Source organism: Equus caballus, chromosome 3, assembly GCF_041296265.1.
Source record: "Equus caballus isolate H_3958 breed thoroughbred chromosome 3, TB-T2T, whole genome shotgun sequence".
In the NCBI taxonomy this organism is placed as follows: domain Eukaryota; kingdom Metazoa; phylum Chordata; class Mammalia; order Perissodactyla; family Equidae; genus Equus; species Equus caballus.
In genome coordinates, this window is record NC_091686.1 from 34,466,670 (window position 1) to 34,490,192 (window position 23,523).

At 58.0% G+C, this 23,523-nt stretch overlaps 1 protein-coding gene and 2 long non-coding RNA genes across 5 annotated transcripts in view; 2 read left to right on the forward strand and 1 right to left on the reverse strand.

Moving 5' to 3' along the window:
• The window catches only part of SLC7A5 (solute carrier family 7 member 5), a 32,716-nt gene extending 11,622 nt beyond the window's left edge, over positions 1-21,094 (reverse strand). Inside the window, exons 1-2 of one of the 2 annotated variants that reach the window (XM_001916639.5) lie at positions 20,505-21,094; positions 9,825-9,950 (exon numbers count right to left, since the gene is read on the reverse strand). In XM_001916639.5, the coding sequence (XP_001916674.1) occupies positions 9,825-9,950; positions 20,505-21,006 (628 nt within the window). In that variant the 5' untranslated portion in view covers positions 21,007-21,094. The remainder of the gene's footprint in view (positions 1-9,824; positions 9,951-20,504) is intronic. The other variant, XM_070262150.1, reaches the window with a different exon arrangement.
• On the forward strand, positions 10,930-17,265 carry LOC138923408 (uncharacterized). Of its 2 annotated transcripts, none has more exons than XR_011436969.1 (4): positions 10,930-11,066; positions 16,063-16,157; positions 16,650-16,760; positions 16,988-17,265. It is a non-coding gene; the product is annotated as an uncharacterized lncRNA (long non-coding RNA). The 2 variants fall into 2 exon arrangements; XR_011436970.1 differs by lacking the exon at positions 10,930-11,066 and adding an exon at positions 11,836-11,934 and having other exon boundaries at positions 16,988-17,054.
• A 92-nt stretch (positions 21,095-21,186) lies between the features above and the next one.
• LOC111772673 (uncharacterized) lies at positions 21,187-22,877 on the forward strand. The gene is made up of 2 exons (XR_002806677.2): positions 21,187-21,577; positions 22,278-22,877. It is a non-coding gene; the product is annotated as an uncharacterized lncRNA (long non-coding RNA).
• The last annotated feature ends 646 nt before the right edge of the window (positions 22,878-23,523 follow it).

The following is a 23,523-nucleotide window of genomic DNA, read 5'->3' on the forward strand; positions in this document are numbered from 1 at the left end:
TGTGGACTGCTCATTAGCTTGGGGACCGATTCTTTTTTGTTTTCCCTGCTTTTTCTCCCCAAATCCCCTCAGTACATAGTTGTGTATCTTAGTTGTGGGTCCTTCTAGTTGTGGCATGTGGGATGCCGCCTCAGCATGGCCTGACGAGCAGTGCCATGTCCACGCCCAGGGTCCGAACCGGCAAAACCTGGGCTGCTGAAGCAGAGTGCGCGAACTTAACCACTCGGCCACGGGCTGGCCCCCTGGGGACCGTTCCTAACTGAGTCCTTGTGGCTCTGGACGCAAGGGTCTGTGCCCTCATCCTGCTGATAAGCCGCTGGCCCAGGTCCCATGGCACCAGGCTGGGAGGTGACCCCAGGGCTGCTCCATGGGTCAATGTCACCCATAGCTGGTAGGTCTGAGGCCCCTCGGGGTACAGGGGATGGAGGACACAAAGGGGTTCTATGCCTTTCACAAGGATGACAGCCTTGGTCACCCCAGGAACAGGACAGGGTGATGGTACATGTGGAGGTTTGCAAAGGGGACCCTTTGAAAGAGAGGTTCCCATAAAACCTTGTCATTTTACTCAGCTGAAGCCTGCATTTCAAAGGGAGCACCGGGTTTCCTATGGCAAACACCACACAGGGAGGCGAGCCCCTGAGTTCCTGTTTCTGGATCCATCGTCTTATTCTGGACGCCTGGACTCTGCGGGCTCATCTCTCCTGACCATGCAGGTGTGCTCAGGCTGCCTATCTCCAGCCTGAGCCGGAGCCCCCACCCCCTGATGAGGCCTTGGTCTTGTGATGAGAACAGTCTCCAGGGCCGCTGGCACCTCACCTGACCTGACGCCTGCACATGACCTGTCTTGGAGGCCCGGGGCTGGCACTGCCCGGTCACAGGGTGGTCAGCAGGCCGGGCGGGTGGGGGCAGTGCAGAGAGCCAGCTCAGGATGGCATACCCCTCAACAGTGCCTCAGCAGAGGGCTCCCTCCCAGCTGCTCCCCAATGGAATGTTCTGGAGTGTGTATTCCTTTACATTTGCAGAGCCCTGCACGTCCCAGGGCCTTGCCCACATACTTCGGCTGTGGGGAAGGGGGAGGAGCATCTGTCCTATAGTTGGGGAAACTGAGGCTCAGGCTACCTGCCCAGGGACATAGGGACCTGCCAGCATGCAGCAGGGGTCTGGGACCACAAGGACAGCTCCTGTGAAGGCCGGGGCTGGCGTGTCTCACCTCCGGGTACCGCATGCATGAGCTTGAGTCCTTGCCACCTCAGGCCTGCTGCTCTCCCGGGACGCTGCGGGTGCCCCTGAGAACCCAGGGGAGGCCACCCAGGACGGCTCCCCCTACCCGGATCTCCGAAAGATCAGGACCCCCGAAGGGCGCTGCCAGGCCAGGCTCCTGCACCCACTGGAGCACTAAAGGTCTTTCACAGTAAAGGTTCCTCACAGGTAATGCACATTTGTCTTGAATTTTAATTTCCTCATTAACCTGCCCCATTTTCCCATTAGGATCTACTTTTCTATCTCCTGTTTATTATTCAAGTTGAATTTCTCTTCGCATATGCTGGGATATGGGTTTTGGCTCCCACCTCAAGCATGATCCTGAATTAGCGACACAGTGTGTCTGTGTCTCTGTGTATGTGTGTGTGAGACCCTGCTGTGCAGGGCGACGGCTGCTGTTCTCGCTGAGGATAAAATTCGAGGCTTGAGATCGGCCTGGGGATCTCAGGTAAGAACAGCTGCCCTGAGGCCTGGGCAGCTTCGATGTTCTCATGAAGGGGTGACTCGGCTCTGTGGTCCCCGGCTCAGAGTGCTGACATATTAACGCAGTTGTCTCCCTGGGATGGCCATGCTGGGGACAGAATTTCTGCCATAGCGGTATTTCCTGGGATCGACAGCTTGATTTTGCAGCCTCTGAAACCCCAAGAAAACACTAGCTGCTCTGGGCAAACACAGACTGAAGAATCTCGCCGTCTTGCCGGGACCTCCCTCAGCTGTCTGGGGCCTCCCTCCTGATGTCCCTTGGAGGAAAGCAGACATCCAGGAGCACAGAGGGACGGCCCCCTGACACCGTGGCCTTGAGGGCAGCCAGCAGACCTCCTGCTTCTCTCCTGACATGGGGTGGGGGGTGGGGGGGAGAGCAGGCAAAGCTCAGCCAAGGATTTGGCTGCTTTGGGCCCCAATCAACCCACCACAAGTTCCTCTGAGCTGTACCCCTGCCCTGTCACCTCATTCTGTCTCCTGCCTCCCATGGACACAGTGTGCCCCACTTCAGACCAGGGACGGAGGGAGGCATCTGAGAGTGAACTGCCCCGAGAGTGGGTGGCACACGTGCCCCCATGGCAGAGCTCCTGGTTTGCTTGGCCTCAGCCTGTGCTGGACACTGGCCTGGATTGAAGACCCGGAGCTCCAACGGGCACCCGACCAAACGCTGGCCGATCGCACTGCCCCTTCTCTTGATGGGCGCCACAACACGGGCGCCAGGACTGTTGGCTCTGGGCAGTGCTCAGCTTGGCCCCCACAGGGCTGGCGCAGCCTGAAGGAGCTCAGGGGTGACAGCCAGGGGCAGCGGCTCTGTCTGGCTGTCCTGCCGGGGCTGGAGCCCTCACAGCAGGTGGGCTCAGGGGGGTTTGGAGAGCTGGAGGGAGGGCCCGCCTGCCCGTCTCCAGGGCAGCGAGAAGCTGGGGAGGCAGCCATACCTCCATTGAACAATGCGCATCAGCAGCTGCCCCAGGCCTGGCAGCCGCCACGGGACAGAGACGGGAGACACGCTCCTTCCCGGGAAGAAGGTACATTCTAGACTCCACAACGGTGGTTCTCAATAACCTACCTGCCCCCAGCAATCGGGGACATGTGGGGACATTGGAAGACACATGGGGCTGTCACAGCTGGGGTGGGAGTCATGTAGTGGGTGGAGGCCAGGGGTGCCGCCCCACAACCTGGAACACATGGGGTGGCCCCCACAGCAGACAGTCCCCGATGCAACAGTGCCAAGCAGAGACCCTGCTCTAGAGGGCGAGTGACAAATGCCTGGCCCACGTGCCACCACTCCCCAAGGCCAGGGCACACATGCTGCCTGCCCGCAGCCTTCTTTCCCCTGGACCCCGAGCCAGGGCTTCATCGCTGTTTCGGCACAGAAATCCAGGCACCGGCGGACACGGGAGGAAGGGATGCAACAGCCCCAAGACTGCCGAGCTCCTCACTTAGGCCCTGTCATCAGGGGGCCCCGGTGACTGGGAGGGCAGCCGGAAAGCGGTCAGGATGGACGACAGAGAAGTGCAGGCCCTCCCATGGGGACCAGGGGGGCCCCACAGTAGGACACCCATGGTTCCTGTCACACCGTGGGGTTCCCTGGGCTGTTGCCCCTTCCCTGGGGCTTTTCTGTAGATCTCAAGGCTGCCTCTAACCTGCTGCCCAGGCAGAAGGCAGCATGCCCCCCAGGCAGGTCCTAGCCCTCAGGGCATCCATATGTGCCCTCGGGCAGGCCCCTAAGCTCCGTCTCCTTCGAGGCTGCCTCTCCTCGCCTCGCCCTGAAATGCAGCCACTGACGGCACCTCTGGGAGGCTGCCAAGAATGAGAAAGCTAGCACACAGCCAGAGACCAGGCCCTCCGGCAAATCGCAATGTCACAGCAGCCTTGGGAACCAAGCAGAGCCAGGGTGACGGGGGCTGGAGCGTTCAAAGGGCCCTGGGGATCTGACTTCAGGGAAAAGCAGCCCAAATCTCTGTGTCATGCAGACACAGCCATGGGAACCATCGACCCCGGGGGGCACCCCCACTCTCGGAGAAGCCTCCTGGTGCACAGAAGCCTGGGAGGGTACCCAGCGGCCAGGTGCACAGAGGGACAGGACCGGGAGTGGTCCTGCCCCCCAGCCCTCGGCTCCTGAATCAGAGGACAAGGGCTCCCCACAGTCCCTGTTTCCTGGGACCACGCCAGGCCTCTGCATGGAGGAAGACCTGGTTCAATGCTCAGCAGGGCCTTGCCTGGGCCTGGGCATGGGACCGCAGCCCACTGACACCCCCCATCTGGAGATGGGGGTTGGGAGGCAGCTAGAGGAAATCCCAGAGTATCTGGGCTGACTGGGCCTGCCCCGCCCCACCCACTGCTCTCCCTCCCGTCATGGCCCACGGGCACCCCTCCTGGGACAGGACTCAGGACGCTGACGAGGGGAAAGTCATTCCCCAAACAGGGGGAGCATCCACCGTGCCGGAACCTTCCACCTCCATCCCACTTGAATCCCCTGGGGTTCAACATGATGGTCACTTACATCATGCAGTGCACTAAATAGTGTCCCCCCAAATTCATGTCCATCAGAACGTCAGGATGTGACTGGATTTGGAAAAAGGCTCTTTGCAGATGTAACTGAGATAAGGACCTTGAGATGAGATCATGGATGGGGGGCCCAAAATCCCATGAGTGTCCTTCTAAGACACAGAGAAGCAGAGAGACAGTCGTGGGAAGCAGGCACATAAGCACGGAGGCAGAGATGAGCGATAGTGCCACAGGCCAAGGAGCCAGCGGAAGCTGGAGGAGGCAGGAGGGAGCCTCCCTCCAGGTGTCAGCGCAGTGTGCCCTGGTTTTGGACCCTGGCCTCCGGAACTGCGGGAGGACACATTTCCGTAGTTTTAAGCCCCCAGTTTGTGCCATTTGCTATGGCAGACCCAGGACACGCTCTGCAGACAGGGACAGGCGGGCCTCACGCCATCCGCGTCAGACCTCCCTGGTTTCCACTGTGCTTCATGGACACGGACGACATGGAGCAGCTATGGCCTCAGATCCTGCTTCACAATCATGGGCCAAGAGAGCAAGTGCTCAGCTTCGGGCTCCTGCGCTGTGAAACGGGCTGCCCACGCCATGGGGCCACGGGGCTCTGAGTCCCGTCTGGTCAGTGGGCTCTGAGTGCCCGGTGCCCTTAGCGGGCTCGGGAGAAAGCACAGTGACGGCTCCCCGGCACCATCCAGAGGCCCAGGGTGGCTGTGGGACCTTCGCTCTCATCCTGGAGGGGGAGGCCAGCTCACCAGAGCCTGTAACTTCCATCCTGTTAAGACTCTGGATGCTAAGTTAGCAGAGAGCCCTGCAGGGCCAACAGAAAGGCTTCAATTAAAAACTATCAAAGAACGCACACAGGAAATAACAGCCAACCCTCCTTCGACCGTGGTTCCATCACCACAGTCCTTCCTGGTGGCAGAGGGGGACTGCTGAGTCTGCCGCGTGACCTGCGCTCTGGGTGTTCTCAAGGAGCAGACTGGCCCACGGGGCACTGGCCACCAGGCAATGGCCCTGCCCTGCCTGGCCCTGTCCCGTCTCCAGGGGCACAGGCGACTGGTGTGGAGAACTGAACTCCAGCCCTGAGCAGGCCCCTGGTTACAGTGTCCTGTGGTCCCGTGTGACCCTGAGTCACTCTGAGCCAGGCTCTGTCACAAGTACCCTTAAGTCCTCCCATAAGGGGGTGGCTGGGCCTGGGAGCATGTGATATGCCTGTCCCCTCCATGCGATGGACCACAGCCCCGCTCAGGGCTGCTCTGAGGGGCCTGAAGACAGCGAGAGATGGCCCCAAGGGCCCTGAGGCAGCTGCTGCCATTGCCACCATTTCACAGATGAGGAAACTGAGGCTCCAGGAGGTGAAGGGATCTGCCCAAGGAGAGCCAACCTTGAGACCCAGACCCTCTGGGGACAAGTGTCTCTGCCCTGTCCCTGTGGGCTTCCAGCGCTGGCCTGGCTGCCTGGGGCCTTTCCCACCACCTCCCTTGTGATGCCCATACCCGGCCCTAGGGCAGGATGGTGGGGCGGGACTTCCCCCAAGGGAGCGCACACATCCGCTCTGGTGTCTACCATTGCAGGTGACAGGCCACCTCTCCTCTGAGCCCTGGGGGCCCACTAACCTAAGAACCGAATGTAAACTGTAAAGTGACTCAGAAACCAGTCTCCAGCCCTGGGGGCAAGTGGTCATTCCCAGCTCTCCTGGGCCTTCCCTACTGCAAGGCCACTCCTTCCAGCCCCGGGGCATCTCCCTTGCTTCCTCCATCTCCCCATCCCCGAGTCTCTTGGGGACAGCACTCAGACATAAGAGATAATCAACAGGGAGCCTAAGAGCCTCCACTCATGGTGCAAACCACACTCAGGTCTCCTGGCATTTGGGGCCAAGGACCCAGCACTGGGTGAGCTCCTGGGAGCTGCCATGGAGGCTGGGTTGGGGGGCTGGGGCGGGGCCTGCCCTGGTGCAGGGAGCCTTTCCCTCCTCCCACACCCTCCAGGAGAGGGTGTCCTGCGCAGACGCACTGTGGGGGAGGAAGGACACATTTTTGTGGATTTTATCTGCACCACTATGCAATCCACTCTGCAACTGCTCAAGGAGACACGAGTTCTTCCCCCACGGGACGCTGCAGCCCAAGCAAAACCACAAGGGTCCCATTGTGTGTCCTCCGGGAGGGACCTGGGCATGAGGGACGAGCTTCCCACACCCCACTCCCGGCCTCTGGTCTTGGAAACACCCACTCTGCTTTGGGAACAGCCTGACCTTGGCGTGTAACAGGTAAGGGGCCGATAGACAAAAGAACAAGGACAAAAGCTGGTGGGCACCTCCTGGACCAAGACGCGCCCTCTGCCCACCACGTCTGCCTGCTTCTCTCTGTGGCCTCTGAGGCCCGGCCACCCCACCCATGCTGCGTGCGACTTGCTACCCGGGTCTAAAATGCTGACCTGTGTTCAGGCTCCCCTTTGGAAAAGCTGGGAGCAAACCCAGACCCCCCCCCCATGGTGCTCCCAGCCCCAGGGGCAGCCTGAGCCCCTCCCACCCCCGGGTTCCAGCCCAGGCCTGGGGAGCTGTCCCTTCATCACACTATGTCTGTGCCCTCATCTAGATACCCCTCTGGCCCTCAGAAGGGCCTTCCTGGTCTGGGCTGCAGCCCTGTCTGCAACTCTCCTGTCCGTGAGCCTTGGCTGTCTGGTATCCCCCCACATGGTGTGAGCTCTGGGCAACAGGACTGTGTCCTCCTTGGGTCTCAGCACAGAGCTGCAGTCAGGGCCTCAGAAAGTTCTGGTGAAGGACGACAGGAAGAATCTGCTCGTGCCCAAGCCCTTCTGCAGCCCCTGGCCCACCTGGGTGCTGGGTGGGCCGAGGAGGAAGACGGCTTAGTGTGGGTGGGGCGGGCACCCAGGGTGAAGGAGAGAGGCATGCGCAGGCCAGTCTATAAGACAGCCGGTCACATTCTCCAGACACAGGATGCCGGCGGCCAAACTGGGCACGATCGAGCTGAGCCCCTGCCTGAAGGACTGGGCCCTCCCACCAGCCATCAGCACAGGACCCATGGGATCGGGCAGGCTGCCCAAGAGCTTTGCGTCCAAGGGGAAATAGAGTCAGACGACTGTTGTGAGAGAAAAGGGTCAACATTTGCAACAATGCATCCTCTAGAAAGGAAAGCATTCATCTGGGAACAAAATACATCTCGAAGAAAAACAGGGAGCAGGAATTTGCAGACGCTGCACTATATCCCAAGTTCAGAAAGGAACTGCTCGGGGGGAGGATGTTTTCGACGGCAACAGAATTATAAACATATTATGTGCTCGAGCTGAACAAAGGCTCTTTGCTGTCCCTACCAAACTTTGTTTTTACAAATCAGGTTCCCCCGACATTCCTCATCTGTCTGCATCTAACATGCCAGCCAAGCAAATGCCTTCACAAGCAAATCTTCCATCAAACGGCAGCCTTCCTGGCTGGACAGCCGGGTGGGCACAGGAGGGAATTTTCCTTCTGCCCATTGGCCCTCCCCGGCTGAGCTTTCTACGAGGCTGGGGAGTTAGCCCAACCGGGGTCCTTGAGATCTGAGGAATAGGGAAGAAGATAGAGTCCTGTCTTCAGGAAGATGCTGGAACCTGCAGTCCCAGGGGGGCTCTTGGAGTAGGGGTAGCACGGGGAGCAGAAGAGGCACGGCTTATAGGCAGACCCCGGCCCATCCCAGCCCTGCCTCGGGCTCACCCACAGGCGGTCCATCAAGGACTCCCTGGGTGACCGGACTCACGAGGGCTGAGTCGCTGGTCAGACACATGCTTCCAGGACGAAGCCAGGCTCCTGCAGCCGTGGCCTGGGCTACCTTCCGTACAGACAGATCTGGGAACCAGGTGGATTTTCCCTCAGCGATGACGACTGCAGCCAATGGATGCTGGGGTCCTACTAGGTGCCAGCCGCTGTGCTAAAGGCTTCACACATATTAACGTATTTAATAAAAGATGGTCTGCCTGAATTATCTGGATTCGCGCTTCCACTTTACCAGGTCAGTGTAGATAAGCACTGTGCGCTTCTCTCTTCCTGAGAAAGGGCTGGCGAGGGCTGGTACCATGGCAGCCCCTGCAGCCTCATGTGCACCCAATTCTCCTGGATTGTGAGCGTCTCCTGCACAGTCTCTTGTCTCCGGATGCTGGGTTCCTGGAAAGTGCAGTGCCCCATGTGGCCGGTAGAGGGGGGAAGGACACAGGCGGGTCCAGAACTGCAAGGATGGGTTTCTGGGCATCATAGGCAGAAGCCCCAAGGACACATCAGGGATGTGGCCATTAGGGGTTTTCCACCAGCCCAATCCACTGCTGGCCGGCCCCAAAGTGTGCGAGGAAGCTGCACTACCACAAAATGACAGCCACTGCCTGAACGGGGCTTCGTGCTGTATCCAGGCCCTGTGCCTCATGGGATTTTGGACACAGCGATGCAGACCAGGCCCAAATCCTGGTTCTCCCCACAAGAGCTGCCTCCAGGACCAGCCAAATTAGCTGGCAAGGCCCCTGGTGTGCTAGGGGACACAGGTGCTGGCCTCTCATGAGCCCAGCTTTCTAACAGCACTGAGACAGAGAGTGAGGCCCGGGGTCCCACCTGGCCCTACACACGGGGCTGTGGGGGCTTGCTGTGCATCCTCATGGTGACCTTCTCTGCAGGGGCTCTCAGAACCTGCCTTGGACCAGCTGCTGCAGGATTGCTGATTTGCGAAAGCCACACAGACACCCACCCTGGGTCTGCTGTCCACCCCGTCCTGGAGAAACCAGTGCTTCCATTTGCCAAGAGACACCCAGGAGAATGTCCCCGACAGTATCTTCCATAGTAGCCAGAAACGGGGAGTGACTCCATCCCCATCCACAGAATATATCATAGCACATCCCCGAGGAACGCAGCCTGACACTAGGAGGACATACTGCCACTGAACACCAAGGCACGTGACCCACATGTGACAGGACCCAGCGGCAGATGACGAGGGGAGAGCTCAGCATGGCGGATGCTGGCAGGGCAGGGAAGTCCATGGGCATAAGGACTCCACTGGGGGCTAGGGTGTTCTACAGTCTCCCCTGGGGGCAGCTACAATTCACCCATCAGCACCGACGACTCGTGCACGTTCCAGTGTACAACATCCACCTCAATAAACACAAAACTGGCCACAGCTCCTCTCCTGGTGCTCACGACGTGCCAGGCACAGCACTCAGCTCTCTCCACAAATCCCTGTGGCTCCATCCTCTGCCCAGCCCCCAACCCCACGTGTGGGTAGGAGGCGGGGCTCAGAGCAGACAGGGCAGATCCTTCAAACAGCTGTGGGACCACTGTTGTTGGGGGCATTCAGTCTAACTCAGTGTCGGCTTCTCCCGGGAGTGTGACCCAGCTAAGTGGAGTAAGCCCCTTCATGCTAGCGTGGGAGATCTGCAGGCTGGGGGCATTCAGAGATGGGGACCCCCATTTAGGGTGAGGGTACAGAGTGGGTGACATGCTGGATCATGGCAGATCTGAGGGCTGGGGGCATTGAGAGATGGGGACCCCTCCCCCGGCATAGCAAAGCCTCAAGGGACAGCTGTTGGGGCCCTGAGGCCACACTCACCTTTCCCCATCTGGATGAAGCCGAGGAGAATGATCAGGGCCAGGGCCAGGAGCTTGGCGGCCGCGAAGGCGTCCTGCACGCGGGTGGCGGCCTTCACGCTGTAGCAGTTCACAGCCGTGAGCAGCACTGTGGAGACAGGGCAGCGAAGTCAGTCCTGCCGGACAGGCGGTCAGCACAGGCTCAGGGGGAGCCCAGCCCCTTTGGTGGCTCTGATCCTCCAGGACTTGTTTCAGTAAACTGGACAGTTCTCAGGCCCAAGGTCAAAGCTGAGAACCACATGTTCTTGACCCTCAAAAGAGGACAAAGCAAATCCGCTACTTGCAGGAGCACGGCGTCCGCCTCTCTGCACCCACTCAATGTGTGGGCATAACTTATCAAGTTCACACACAGGTTGTCAAACTTCTTAAAGGTGGGAAGCCCTTTCTTTAAAGAGAATCTTCTAGAATCCCACAGAGGAAACAGGGAGATGAGGTGTCCGTTAGCACAAATCCAGTAGATGAGCCAAGTGGTGGGACCACGGGGGCAATTCTGACACCTGAGACAGGGGCTGAGGTGAGCGCCACGGCTGGGGTCCACGAGCAGGGGTGCTCAGGTGGTCCTAGTTGGTAAGGAAAACATGCAAGCTGCACCCCACTGCTGCTTCACCAGCACACACTGAAAACTGAAAATTGCCCTGTGACAAAAGTGACAGGTGGCTTCCCTGGATGGGAGCGGAGGTGGCGGCACAGGGACTCGCTAAGCTAGGCCCAACAAATGCACCCCGACACAAGCAAGACTGGGCCCCCGGTGACACCTGAGCCCTGAGCCAAGGGGGCAGGAGCAGCCCACAAGTGTCCAGGATCTGATGAGCTGGCTGTGAATACGGCAACTCCGTAAATATACAATGAGATGAAATTATACTGAAACAAAGGTGGTGACCGCTCCACACAGACCCCTTTCCATGTCACTGCTTCTAACTCACGCATGCTCTCAGGCGCTCTGTGCTGCGGGATTGCTATGATGGGAACACTCCTGGAGGGCCAGCTTGCACGCGCTTGTCCCAGCTCCCGCTCACTGCTGGCACTGGTGCCTGAAGTCAGTCGCCCAGGGAACATTCACACCAGGACGTGAGCAAGGGTGCGGGTGGGGCCTTTTCTGGACGGCTGGTTGTGAAACATTAACCAGCACGCCTTGCCCTTGCGAAGTACCCCTGGCCACAAGGCCCTGCAAACACCCACTGCTTCTCCGGAGGGCTGCAACAAGGTAAGAAAATCTGGAAAGGTCTGCTCATCGCTTCTCTTTTCCAGACAGAACTAACCCAGGGCTGGCAGACCCCCAGTGGCTTCTCTCCCCAGCTAAACTAATGACATGTAATTTTACAATTTGAGGAATAGGCTCCAAAGAAATAAATGCCCACTGATTAACTGGATGAGATCCAGCAGATCAGGGAGAAGAAAAGCAGGAACTGTCTCCCATATGCTCTGGAGAGGATTAAGGGCCTTGCTGCTCCCTGCCACCTGCTTATCTCTTTCAGAAATTAACTGACACCTTAATAGCTCCTCCTCTCCCTCATGGTGTCTTTACTGCTCCTGCTGATGCAATGGCTGACCAAGACAGTATGCCACACACTAAAAAAGCTCAGATTGAAAACTGCTTTGAAAGCAGTTGCTTTCGGCTGCTGTTCCTACACTGAAATACTCAGAAGTTCCCCTGCACCAAGTGTGACAGAAAGGGCTGTGACATACGGACCCGGCGTGGCCCTCACTCAGGGGGCACTCTGGTTGAGCCCCCAGGCTGTGGTTCCACACCTGTCAGAGGTAGTAAAAGGAGCTCCCTCAGGGTGGCGGGGGTTTAAATGACCCCACGAGAATGTGGGACTCATGAAAAGTGTCCTTGTCATGGTACTGAAGCCACCGTGCGCAGCAGGAGCTGAGTCCGGGCTGGGAAAGGCTCAGAGGAGGGGGCCAACGTGCGCACAGGGCAAACAGCACCGCTGACCTTCGCTGTGTGGCTCTTGGGTGGGTGCACACTCAGTCCAGGCCCTCCAGACCAATGGGGAGACAGCTGTCCATATTAAGCACGCCAGCACTGCCATTCCTGCCACAGAAGAGGAAACAAGCCCCTGCCCAAGGTGAGACAAGGTCTCTGCGGCTCTCCCCAATAGCACTGACAGTGCAAGGAGGCGGGGGTACTACGAGATTTCCTTTCCCTGGGTTCAACAATTGAGAAGCATGCATGTCTGGCCCCTCCTCCCAGAGGAGGCACAGCCTACGTAAGCAGCCTTCCGGCTGATGCAAGGCTGTGCCCTGTTGCATTGCTCCTCCATTCATGCCTCGAGGGAGGCGGGGCGGGGGAGGTGCGGAGGCGGCTTTTCTGGGCTGTGGCCTCAGGCAGGCAGGCTAGCCCTTCCTCCCCTCAGCACGGGCAGCTTGCTGCCGTCAGGCTCCAGAAAAGAGTGGTGCCGCCGGCACGGAGCACAGCCAGCTCTGGCTGTCACCTCTGCTCGACTCACCCCATAAGGGGTCTCTCCACCCCACAGCAAGCAGCAGCACCTCTCCCCTTTCAAACGGGGGGCTCTGAGACTCCCCCAGGCCGTGGGCTGTCCTACTGTGGTGGTCACTGACACTGTACTCATCTCAGTTATCACTGGGGTGGACAGAGACCCAGGACACCTCTGTGCCACCCCAACGCCCCTCCATCAGAGCAAAGGGCCCACACCCTGCCCGGGCCAAGATCCAACCCGGCTGTTGCCGGCCAAAAAGTCTCGGGCCCTGCCCAGCAGGTGTCAAAGAGCCAGTCTGGACAGAGGCTCTTTCCACACTAATACAGCTTATCTCACGACAGTAAAGATAACCAGCTCATGGACAGGCAAGGTGCTGGCCGGCCAGAGTTGGGAGGGGACTGGACCAGAGCACAGGACAAAGGGGACTTCATAGTATTTATTTCTATATAAAAAGAACTGAAACTTATGGTCAAATTTCAGTGTTCCTTGATTTTGGTCGATGAGTAAACACATGCTGGGTTATTCTCCAGTGTTCCTTTTTTTGAAAATTTCAAAATGAAATGTAATCTTCAGTAAGTAAATGAATTCATCTGGACCCAATGTCTTTTACGGGAGGAGGGCCCGCGGCTGGGCTGCATCGCAGCTGCCCTGCTGTCAGGCCCCACCACGCTGACAAGGTGCCCTGCTTCTCTGAGCCTCCGAGTCCACACCTGCAGGGTTGGGGGTACACTGCTGCGTTTCTGCAGGGCCGTGAGGAGGTGCTAGGCATGCCGAGATGCAATGTTAGGGTGTGCTGCTGTCACGCCATCACTGTCCCTCCACGGAAGGGAGCTGCAGACACACTTCCTGTACCGCAGGAGTGGGGCAGAGGATGGGGATGCTGCAGGGCACCGGCCTGGCAGGCTGGCTGAGTAGAGGCGGGTGTGCTGTCAGGAGGCCACCCTGGCTGGCACCAGCCCTCTCCAGGGCTCCCTGGGCCAGCAACCCCAGATAAGCATGGCTGTGCTGGAGATGGGCGACAGCTGGGGTTGGGAGATAAAGCCTGGTGCCCCCCAGAAAGCAGCTGGGCTCTGGGCTGTGTGCAGATGGCCAGGAGCAGACTGGGCCTCGTGGCTCGTCCCACAGGTCAAGCTAGGGGCCTGTCCTTCTTCAGGTTTGTGTCTGTCCCCATCATTGTCTTGCTATAACACAGCCCACCTAGCTGGCTGGCAAGAGTGCCCCAGCTCAACCTCAGCAAATGAGCCAAGGTCTTGGGGCTGCACTGGAGGGCCCACCCAGCTCCTTAAAAGTCACTGTCCTTCTGCTAAGGGGCTCGAGCTCTCCTCCTTCCATGGGGGCTCCACCTGCACCCCCATCCTCATGTCCAGGTGCACCTCAATGGGGGTAAGTGCTGCCCAGTGAAGGAAGGGAGACCCCTTGGCCGGGTCTCCTGGGCTGCTCTTACCCCGTGGCCTCAGGGGACACCTGGTCACGCTGGCCATGAGCTCAACTCCAGCTCCCAGCCTTGGGTTCAGATTCCTATCTGCAGACACCAGGGCAGCACGTCCCCAGAGGACCACAGGGACCGAGGACGGTGGCTGAGCACAAGTTCCCTGATCCGCAGCAGCTCCTCTCCTCCATCTGTCATTTCTCAGGTCCCCCTTGGGCAGCGCCTCTGGGACCCTCCTCGACCTTAAGTGTGGGGTGTCCGGGGCGGGGCTGCCACTGCTGGTGCTTGATGTTGGGGGGCTCTACCCACTAGTGTGACTCGGGACACCCCTCACTCTCTCTGCTTCCCCATCTGGGCCTGCCCCCCATGATGCTGACTTTACAGTGGCACAAGGGGTACTTGACAAGATGCTCTGACGGGGAGTGCCGTTCACAGTTGACACGTGTGTCCGCAGCCTCCTCCCAGCCTTGGCCTCCACCTCAGGGAGGGTGGTTATCTCCCCTCGCAGCCTGACCCAACTGGACGTCAGGCTCCTCCCCGGCGTGACGCCAGCTATCTCCATCTCCAGGCCCTCTGTCGTCTCCTGATAATTCCTCACAGACCCAGGGCTGTCAGCTGCCGGGGTGCTGCCCCCAGACCTGACTTCTCAAGCCAACAACTTCACGCTATTTTCTGCCAGTTTTACAGCCTTGTGTTAGATGCAGTGCTGGCTCATTTGCCTGTCCCACTCACAAGGGAGGGCTTGAAGTGCAAGGGGAGGCTGTTTTCATTTAAAAACACCAAAAAAAAAAACCCTACAACAAACATAACACATCATACCCAAACATACCCAAACATAACCCAACAACAAAAATAACACATCAAAATCCATTTCCCTCCCCAACTCAGGGTAAAACCTTGATAAGATTTATCAGCCCAGGGACCAGGGCTCTGCTCCCTCAGATTTTGTGGATGCTGATAAAACTAGTGCGAGCCCGGCAACAAGAGCAATGCATGAGCCCCTGCTGTACACTCAGACTCGATCATCAGAGCTCTCAGTGCACTGGGGGATGGGGGTGGGGGCGCGGGGAGGAAGACCACCTCTAAGCTCCACGCTCCCACCCTGACTCAAGGTCAAACACACCAGAGGAGGGTCTTGAGCAAGCCCACCAGAACCATCTGGAGCCGCAGCATCTGGGTACCAGCCGGCCCTCAGTCATCAGAAAATCCGTCCAATGTCCCCATGTCCCCGATGAAGTGAGCCCTCAGGGGCTGTGGCGATGGACCCAGCCCCTCTCTGGCAAAGGCTCTGACTGACGGAAGGGCAGGGGTGCAGGGAGGGGAGGGTGTCACCTGGCTTAATGCACGGCCCCCATAGAGCCCAGACCAGGAACCTCGCTACCGAGTGCATCCTACTGAGAAGCCACTCATGGTTCCTCAGATGAGTGTCTTTAAAAACGAAAGTGCTTTTTGACACGGTTTTAGGGCCCTCCGTAAAAAGGACCCATCCTTGGGACAAAGACGGGCTGAGGCCAGGAGTGATGCTGCCTCCCACAGGTGGGGTCTGGCTGTCAGAAGTTGGCAGATGAGCTTGGGTCTACCCAGAGCTCAGCCAGCAGGCCCCCAAATGGGAGCAGGAGTGGCCGGCAGGCTGAATGGGTTCCAGGAGCTCGGCCAGCCTGGTCTCCCGGGTGCACCCAGGGCAGCAGCTGGCACTGGGCCAGAGAGCAGCGCCTGCTGACCACTGTGGCCGAGCCTAGCCCGTGACCTGGGCCCAGGCAGTCAACCAGCCTGCTGAGTTGGAGCCTGCCCCTACCTGCTGAACATCGTGGCTCTCACTGGGCATCTGGATTCTGAGCCCTGGCTGCAGGGGGGCAGGCTCCTAGGACAGCGGGCTCCAGTGACCATGAGCTTGCTCAGGCACCAGGAGCACTGGCTGGTGTAGCCCAGGTGGCCAAGAGAGCAGACACCAACAGGGCTGGCCACCGAAACCCATCCCCTACACACGGGTGCCCAGATGGTGGGTGCTCAGCCGACATGGGCTTGTTGGTCGGCACCCTCCTCCCTGGTCCCGAGTTCAGATGTCCTCTGGGCTCAGTGGGAGCCCTCTCCCCACATCAGCCCCACCCCAGGCACAGTCCCCCACGATCGGCTGCATCCCCCCCCCCCCCAGCATCTCTTCATTTCCTGCCTTAACTCTCCCATCCCTCCTAATGACAGATAGGGTCTCACTCCAGGGTGGATCAGAGTCCCTGGGGCCTTTAAAACAGATGGCTAGGCCCCACCCCAGAGCTTCTGATTTGCACGCCTGGGTGGGCCGAGAATCTTCATTTCTAACACATTTCCAGGAACGCTGATGCTGCAGGTCCGGGGACCCTACGTGGAGAACTGGAGGGTGACTTCAGGACCTACGATTCACCTTCACTGTGCTCAAAGAACGAAGGTGACACCCCAAACCATCCAAGCGGGCTGACCTCACGTCCAGAACGCGCTAGAACGTGGAGCGAGCTCAGGTCAACACCTGGCTCCACCCCCACCCACATCCCCATCTTTGGCCACTAACCAAGCACGGGCCCTCCCAATAGTCTGGAAAACTGAAGGAATGTGACACAATTCCCGGGCCCGGGAGTTGTTGAGGTTGGACCCAAGGCTCCCCAGGAGCAAAGGGGATGGCTTGATTCCTGGGTACAGGGTCCGAGGCCGCTGCCCGCAGGAGAGGCGGCCGGCAAAGCTCAGGCCAAGCAGGGATGCTGGCCCTCAACCCCCGCCCCCCCCCCCCCCCCCCCGGCTGGTTCACTGATCTCTGAGAAAGGGATTACCAACAGGCCCACCTCACATTCTCCAAGGTTCCTGTGAGCAGCCCTGGAATACGCACTTCCATGTTTTTTCCATTTTTAACTATTTTAACGGGGCTGGGTTACGCCCGACCACACAGAGTTCACCCCGGCCTGAGCGTCTGGAACGGGGCTGACTCATTCATTTCCAAACACGTCAGGAAGAGGCAGATTTAGTCAGCTCTGAAGTCTGCCAACACACCAAGGCCCAGGTAAGCAGGAAACCCAGCAGATAGTGACTTCTCACCCTACTGGGCTCTTCCAAAGCCGGAGCCCTGGAGGAGGAGGAGGCTCCTGAAGGGCCCGGCCCCTGGAACAGCCAGGATGGACAGGAGGGAGGCCTCCCTGCTCTGAAATCGCCCCCAGTTCTGACATGCTATGTGACCTTGGGCAGGTTACGTAGCGTGTCTGAGCCTCTGTTTCCTCATCTGCTAAACAGGAATCCTGCTGCCTGCTCTGTGGGTGAATTAACATGCAAGCATGCCAGCCAGCTCCCCATCCAGGATTATTATTAATCTGACTGGGCACTGCAGAGTGTGAAGATCTGCTGAGGACAGATGAGGCTGTGTGTGCTGGGGGTTCAGCGGTTAGAAATTTCCATGGCTAGCTAAATGCAGGGACACACTTGTACATTTGTGGCCTGAAAAACCCCACCCCCACCCCAAACCCTCTGTTCCTCTAGCAGTCACGCTAATAAAGAAGAAAAAAGAGAGAAAACCTGCAGCCTCAGTACCTGAGTGGTGAGAGGATGGGTGTAGCATCCAACCCAACACTCTCGTTTGATAGTTGGGGTAAAGGGAGCTCAGAGAGGTTGTCCGACTTGAAAGTCACACAGCAGTCACCAGGGGAGTCGCATGAGGATGCCCAGGTCTCCTAAGTCCCTCTCCCATGCTCTGGCCACTCGACCTGGGTCTTGAACCCTAGCTGCCCATGAGAAACTCCACCCCAGCTCCCCCACCACCGCGCTTCTGCCTTGCTGGGTCTAGGGTGCCCTGAGCATCAGTCCTAACCAGCCAGCTGATTCCAAATTCAGGATCCTGTCGGGATCAAAGGAAGACCTGGTGGGGGGGCCTCCTGCCAGGATATGGATGGGACTCCAACCATCAGAGCCAGGAAGCCGCTGGACCGGGCAGCTGTCCTGTTATGGGAATAGGATGGGGCAAATCCTGGCGGTCAGAACAGGTGCCCTCTGGGCCTCTCCCCCGCCAACAATGCAGATGAGGGCTGGGAAGATCACACCAACTAGGGGCATGGAATCTCACAGCCCCCTTGGGCCCCAGTACCTGCTGTGAGTCACAGAAAGTGGGCACAGGGACTAGAGGCCAGCATGGGCATGAGACAGGGCCTGTGGCTGCTGGGCAGCTGGAACCAACAGCATGGCTGTCAGCCCACCTTGCCCTGGAAGCTCTTTTGCAAAGTGAAGATTTTAATAGAAAAAGCTTTCTTGTTCTTCTCTGTATAAGGAGTCTGGCTCTCCACAGTTAGGGGGGAAGTGCTTCCCAAGGAGTCTGGGACGTAGACAAACCTTAGACCCACATGTGTCCTTACCCTGGCTGACCAGACAACTGGATGTGGTGACCAATGCCATCCAGACCCCTGGCAGCTGCTACCCTCACCACAGATGTGGCCATGTGTTCCCACATGCCTGATGACAAAAGGCGGTTCAGCCTGGAGGACAGCGCCACAGCCCTGGGCTCCCAGCCCACCTCTGCCTCAGTTTCCCTAGTCATAAATGGAGGATAACAACACTGATTTCAAAGGCTGGGGTGGAGAGTGTGTGAGAAGAGGGGTGAATGTGAGTGTGAGCCAGCTAGAAAACATCCCATCTGTTTCTGCCACGATGAGGACACCACTCTTGGGGCAGAGGTGGCTCCCAGACAGGGCCGGGGCCTCGGGGGGTCTGAGAACCCCATGACTACACGCAGTTCAGAGTGAACGCTCCTGATAACACGTTTCTGGGCAGACAGTCTGCACATTCCATGGGATTATCAAAGGGGTCTGTGACCCAAGGAAAAAAGGGTCAGAAATGCCCGCCCGGATCTCCGGCCCTGCTGGGGGTCACGCGCTTCAGTGGAGTACCCCTGACAGGCCTCAGCCCCAGTCCCGTGACTCGGCGTGACTTGCTCAGCGGCCGGAGCGCTTTCATGTCTGGCTGGGAAAGTCGGATTTCAGAGCTAATTACAGGGCTGTCGTCTGCACTCAGCTCACAGCTCGAGATTCTGGGGGCACCAGCTCCTTGGAAACACCCAGAAGCCTTTGCCTCATGCACGAGGGGCCCAGCCCTGGCGGCTGGCAGGTGTCCAGACACCCGAACTGGGAACGAGTAGTACACAGGCCTTGCTGTGACAGCCTGGTTTGAGGCTCAGGGATACAGTGGTGGACACATCAGGGAGGGTCCCTCACCCCTGGGTTGGCGGGGTCACGGGCACTGATGGAGACGAGCCAGGCGGCTAGAAGATTGAGGGGGTGCTGCCATGGTCTCCCTTCCCCTCCTTAGTCATCACCCCAACTGACCAACTGACCCTCAAGTCAGCTGGCCCAGGGTCACCCCACAGCCACCAAACCCACATCTTATCTGTGCCTTTTACCTACATGGAGCAGGTCTCCTGTCCTGACTCCCTGGGGAGGAGCTGAGGGCAGGGCCGGCAGGCTAACGCCCGTGCAGTGGGCATCTCGGCAGCTCAGACCCCATCCCTGAGACGGAAACATTGGCATCCACCTCTGGCTTGTCCCCTCCTTCTCTCCACACTCTCTCCTTCCTTCCTTTTGTGAAACCAGAAAAGAGCGAGTCCTAGGACAGCTCAAGATGCTAATTAAAGGGGAACACCAGACAGAGAGCAGTGTTGAGAATAAGTCACAGCCATCACGGGACTGGGGTCCCCATGTGCCACACTCATTCAATACCCCATGGCCTAAAGGCCTCACAAGAAGCCAGACAGGGCCATGAGAAACCCCCACTCCACAGGTGCCGACACTGAGGCTGGAGGTCCCAGTCAATTTCTCGAAACAGAACCTGGGTCTGTCCACTTGTTCAGTGCAGGCTCTTTACCCACGTGGAAAATACCTCAGGTCATGGGTCCCCAGAGGAATGACGGCTGAGGACGACCTCAGCCCCAACCCACGTGGATCTGTGAAGTAAGGGTCACAGTGGGGGACTACATCGCTCTAGGGGGGCCCTGGCAACCCCATTTATCTCCCACACGTGAGAAGGCAGAAAGTGCTCTCTAAACCCCACAAAGGGCCACCACACTGAAAGGGGACCCAGAGCCCCAGAGTCCCGTTCTCACCACCAGCAGACCACTCTGATGGAAACTAGACTACTAAAATTCCAACAAAACAAGCCAACACATCATCTTGCCTTTGGAGGGACTTCTCACTCAGCCCATGGCACCACCCCTGACACCCTCATCTCACAGCCACCAGAGCCGCAGGTTAGCCTGTCCTCAGCTGGCCACTGCTATGAATAGTCCTAGATTGGGACCAAAGCTTTTTGGGTCCCTCACATCACTGTGACATCGCTGAGACTCCCCAAAAAGGTAAATAAGGAGCCAGATTCGCTACCTACGCATTATTTTACTTACTACACTTTTTGTATGAATGAGTCAGTCTCTGCTTGTTCGTCATCGACCAGTTCCGAGATCAGAAAGGAATAAAAAATTTTTTAACCACAATTTCCCTCCCAAGCTCAGAAAGGAAATTCTGTCACAAGTCCACGTGGTCTTGCATCAGGCAGGGGAGATTGCTCAGCTCCAACGAATCTGAACGGACTGGCTGGGTAGCGGAACGCCCCGCAGAGGCTCAGGGCAGGGACCCTGCTGTCTGTCTCCCTGCGGCACTCCCAACAGCATGTGTAACGAATGAATGAAACACACGTGGGTTCTGGGACCAGGGACCTTAGCCTAGAACTGCGGGGATGGCCCGGGGGATGCGGGGCGGGGCCGGGGGCTGGTACTCACGCACGCAGAGGGAGGCCACGAGCTTGACGGCGTCTTCGGGCACCGGGCAGGTGGGGAAGAGCGGCTTGAGCAGGTAGGTGGCGAAGACGAATGCTACTATATACTGAGAGGAGGGTCGGATGATAAGCAGCTCAACCCATAGCTTAAGGAAGGCGGGCAGCGAGCCGTAGACCTCCAGCATATACGCGTAGTCACCCCCGGACTTGGAAATGGTAGTGCCAAGTTCCGCGTAGCAGAGCGCCCCAACTATGGAGAAGATGCCGCACACGGCCCACACCACCAGAGCCAGGCCCGGCGAGCCCGCCTCCTTGAGCACGCCGGTGGGGGTCACGAAAATGCCCGAACCGATAATCGACCCTACGATTATCGCCACGCCGTTGACCAGGGTAATGCTCCTCTGGAGGGTCACGGCCTCTCCCCCCGCGCCGTCCGCGCGCCGGGCCTTCAGCATCCGCTCCCGCGCCTGCCGCTCTTCCTCCTGGGCCGCGGCGGGGGCCGCCATGCTGCCGCGCGGGCGGCCGGGACACGAGGCGCGTGCGGCCGACGGCGGAGAGCCGGCTCCGGCGGCGCAGCCTCCCCTCGATGCTGCCAGCGGCATGCGTGCCGCTTTTATAGGCCCGGCCCCGCCCCTTGCCAGGCTCCGCCCCGCCCCCGTGCCGGGCCCCGCCCCGCCCCCGTGCCAGGCCCCGCCCTCCTCGGAAGGGGCCTGCGGAGGACCCCGCTCCAAGTCTAGCTTGAGGATTCAATGGCAGGCTGCAGGGGACAAGGGCTCAGCCTTTATTCTTTGTTTTTTTCTCCACAGATTGGCACCTGAGTCAACATCTGTTGCCAATCTTCTTCTTTTCTTCTTCTCCCAAAGCCCCCCAATGCATAGTGTATTCTAGTTGTGGGTCCTTCTAGTTGTGCCATGTGGGACCCCGCCTCAACATGGCCTGATGAGCCGAGCCGTGTCCGCGCTCAGGATGCGAACCCGTGAACCCTGGGCCACCGAAGCGGAGCGTGCAAACTTAACTACTCAGCCACGGGGCCAGCCCCTCAGCCTTTACTCTTGAAGAATGCCAGAGGCACCTCAGGTAAGAAGGGCAACGAGGTGACTAGCCATCAGAAGGCAGAAGAGAGGGTGCAGGGTGACCAGTCACCCCAGGCTTGGGTGCAAGAAAGAATCCGAAACACTTGCTGATTAAACTTAGGAACAAGGAAAGAACTTCAAATCCCTTTTCCCAGAGAGGTTTAGTCAAGGCAGGTCCTTTTGGGCTCTCCTCACCCCAGCCCCTCCCTCCACCCCTGTCAAACCCCGTCCAACATGCCAGCCATTCATTTTCAATGTTAGAACCCACTGAAATCTCAGCAGCGGAGAGGTCACACAGCACAAGTGTTAACTTGCAGGATGTTGTCCAAATTGGTGGTTCGGGGGGAGGAAGAAACAGTCTGGTTCTTCTTGCCGTCCTTTCAGAGGGTGTTGCTTGGCAGGAGATGGGACTCCCAACAGCCGAGGAAACTCAACGGAGCCCTTATTTAGGCTCCAGGCACTGTGCCGATCCCCCATGGCCAAATTCTTATTAAATAGAGGAGGTGCTGTTATTATAGATTATAGAGCCATTGTATAGACGAGGAAGCTGAGGCTTAGCAGAGTAATGTAACTCGTCTGACCAGTAAGTGGGCTGGAACCCTGTCCTTCTGAGGACCCCTGAACCTCTAGGTACTTTTCTTCATTCTGCTGCCCTTCTTGTGGTTTATTTCCATGTAGACTGTTTCTGTTTCTGTCATTCACAGCAGCCAAGACTTGACAATCTCAGGACAGATTTTGATTTCACATGGAAGGCGATCATTTGGCAAAGCTCTAAGGCAAGGTCCCAAGCACCTCCACCTGGATTCTGGCAGCTGACACATGCAGGTGTGTCCCCTGTGCCAGCCACGGCACTGTGCTCCAGGCACACGACAGTGAGTGCCTCCTCCAGCGACAGAGAGAGGAGATCAATAATCGCACATGGAAGCATAAAATGACAACCGTGATAAGCCAAGGACACTCCGAGGGCGCGCAGAGCCGGTCAGAAGGAACCAGGCTGGTCCAATCTGACTTTCCCGGGGTGAGAATTAACAAGGGAGGTGGAGGTGCATGTAGAGTGTTTTCGCCTCCCTTGCGGGGCTCCTGGGAAGCTGCAGGGAGACCTTAATAGATAAAAGAGTGACAACATCCCAGGAGTGTGTTTGAGATCCCACGGGATCCCAAGATCCCACTGTTTCACCACCACCATGGATTGGTTTTCATACGGTAACGTCCTCGGTTTCCTCCTGCAAATTTGCTTTGATAAATATGCATCTCAGACTTTCCTAATGAAGATTGAATAAAGTCCTAAAACTCCTTACCCAAAATCCAAGACTCTAGTCTTAGCAAAGAGCGCCATCTACTGGTGGATGGACAAAAGGAGCTTTTTGTTCTTGCACAGATCTCTATAAACCTCCGGGGGAGGGAGGGGTGGAGCTGGGCCAGGCAGAGAACGTGGAGGGGGGTTTCATGGCAGCAGTATAAACCGTGGGCTCAGGGGTCAGACTTCCTGAGTCCCAGCCTGAGCCCCACTGCATACCAGCAGCAGGCACGTGGGTGGCCCTGCACCTCTCTGCGCCTCAATTTCATGTGCTATAAAATGGGAACAATAGTACCTATACACATAAACTGACACATACAAAGCTCTTAGGACAGTGTCTCTCACAAAAGAACAACTCAATAAATAGTAGCCACTAGCAGGAGTAATAGTGTCTATACGATGGCTGGAAAATTGATGAAAAATACACCTCAACAGTAACCGCAGCCATCTCCAGGTGCAGGGGGGGGGGGTCTCTATACATCTTTTTTCCTTCTTTATGTTTCCCTGTTGTTTCTAAACTTTCTACAGTGACCATATACTCCCTCTCCATCGTTCATCTTTTTAAGAAGCCCCATTTCACAGATCCCCAAAGTTGAAAGAAAATTTAGCCGCGGAGCACGTGAGCAGCCTCTCGGTTCTGCCTCTCTTTCCGA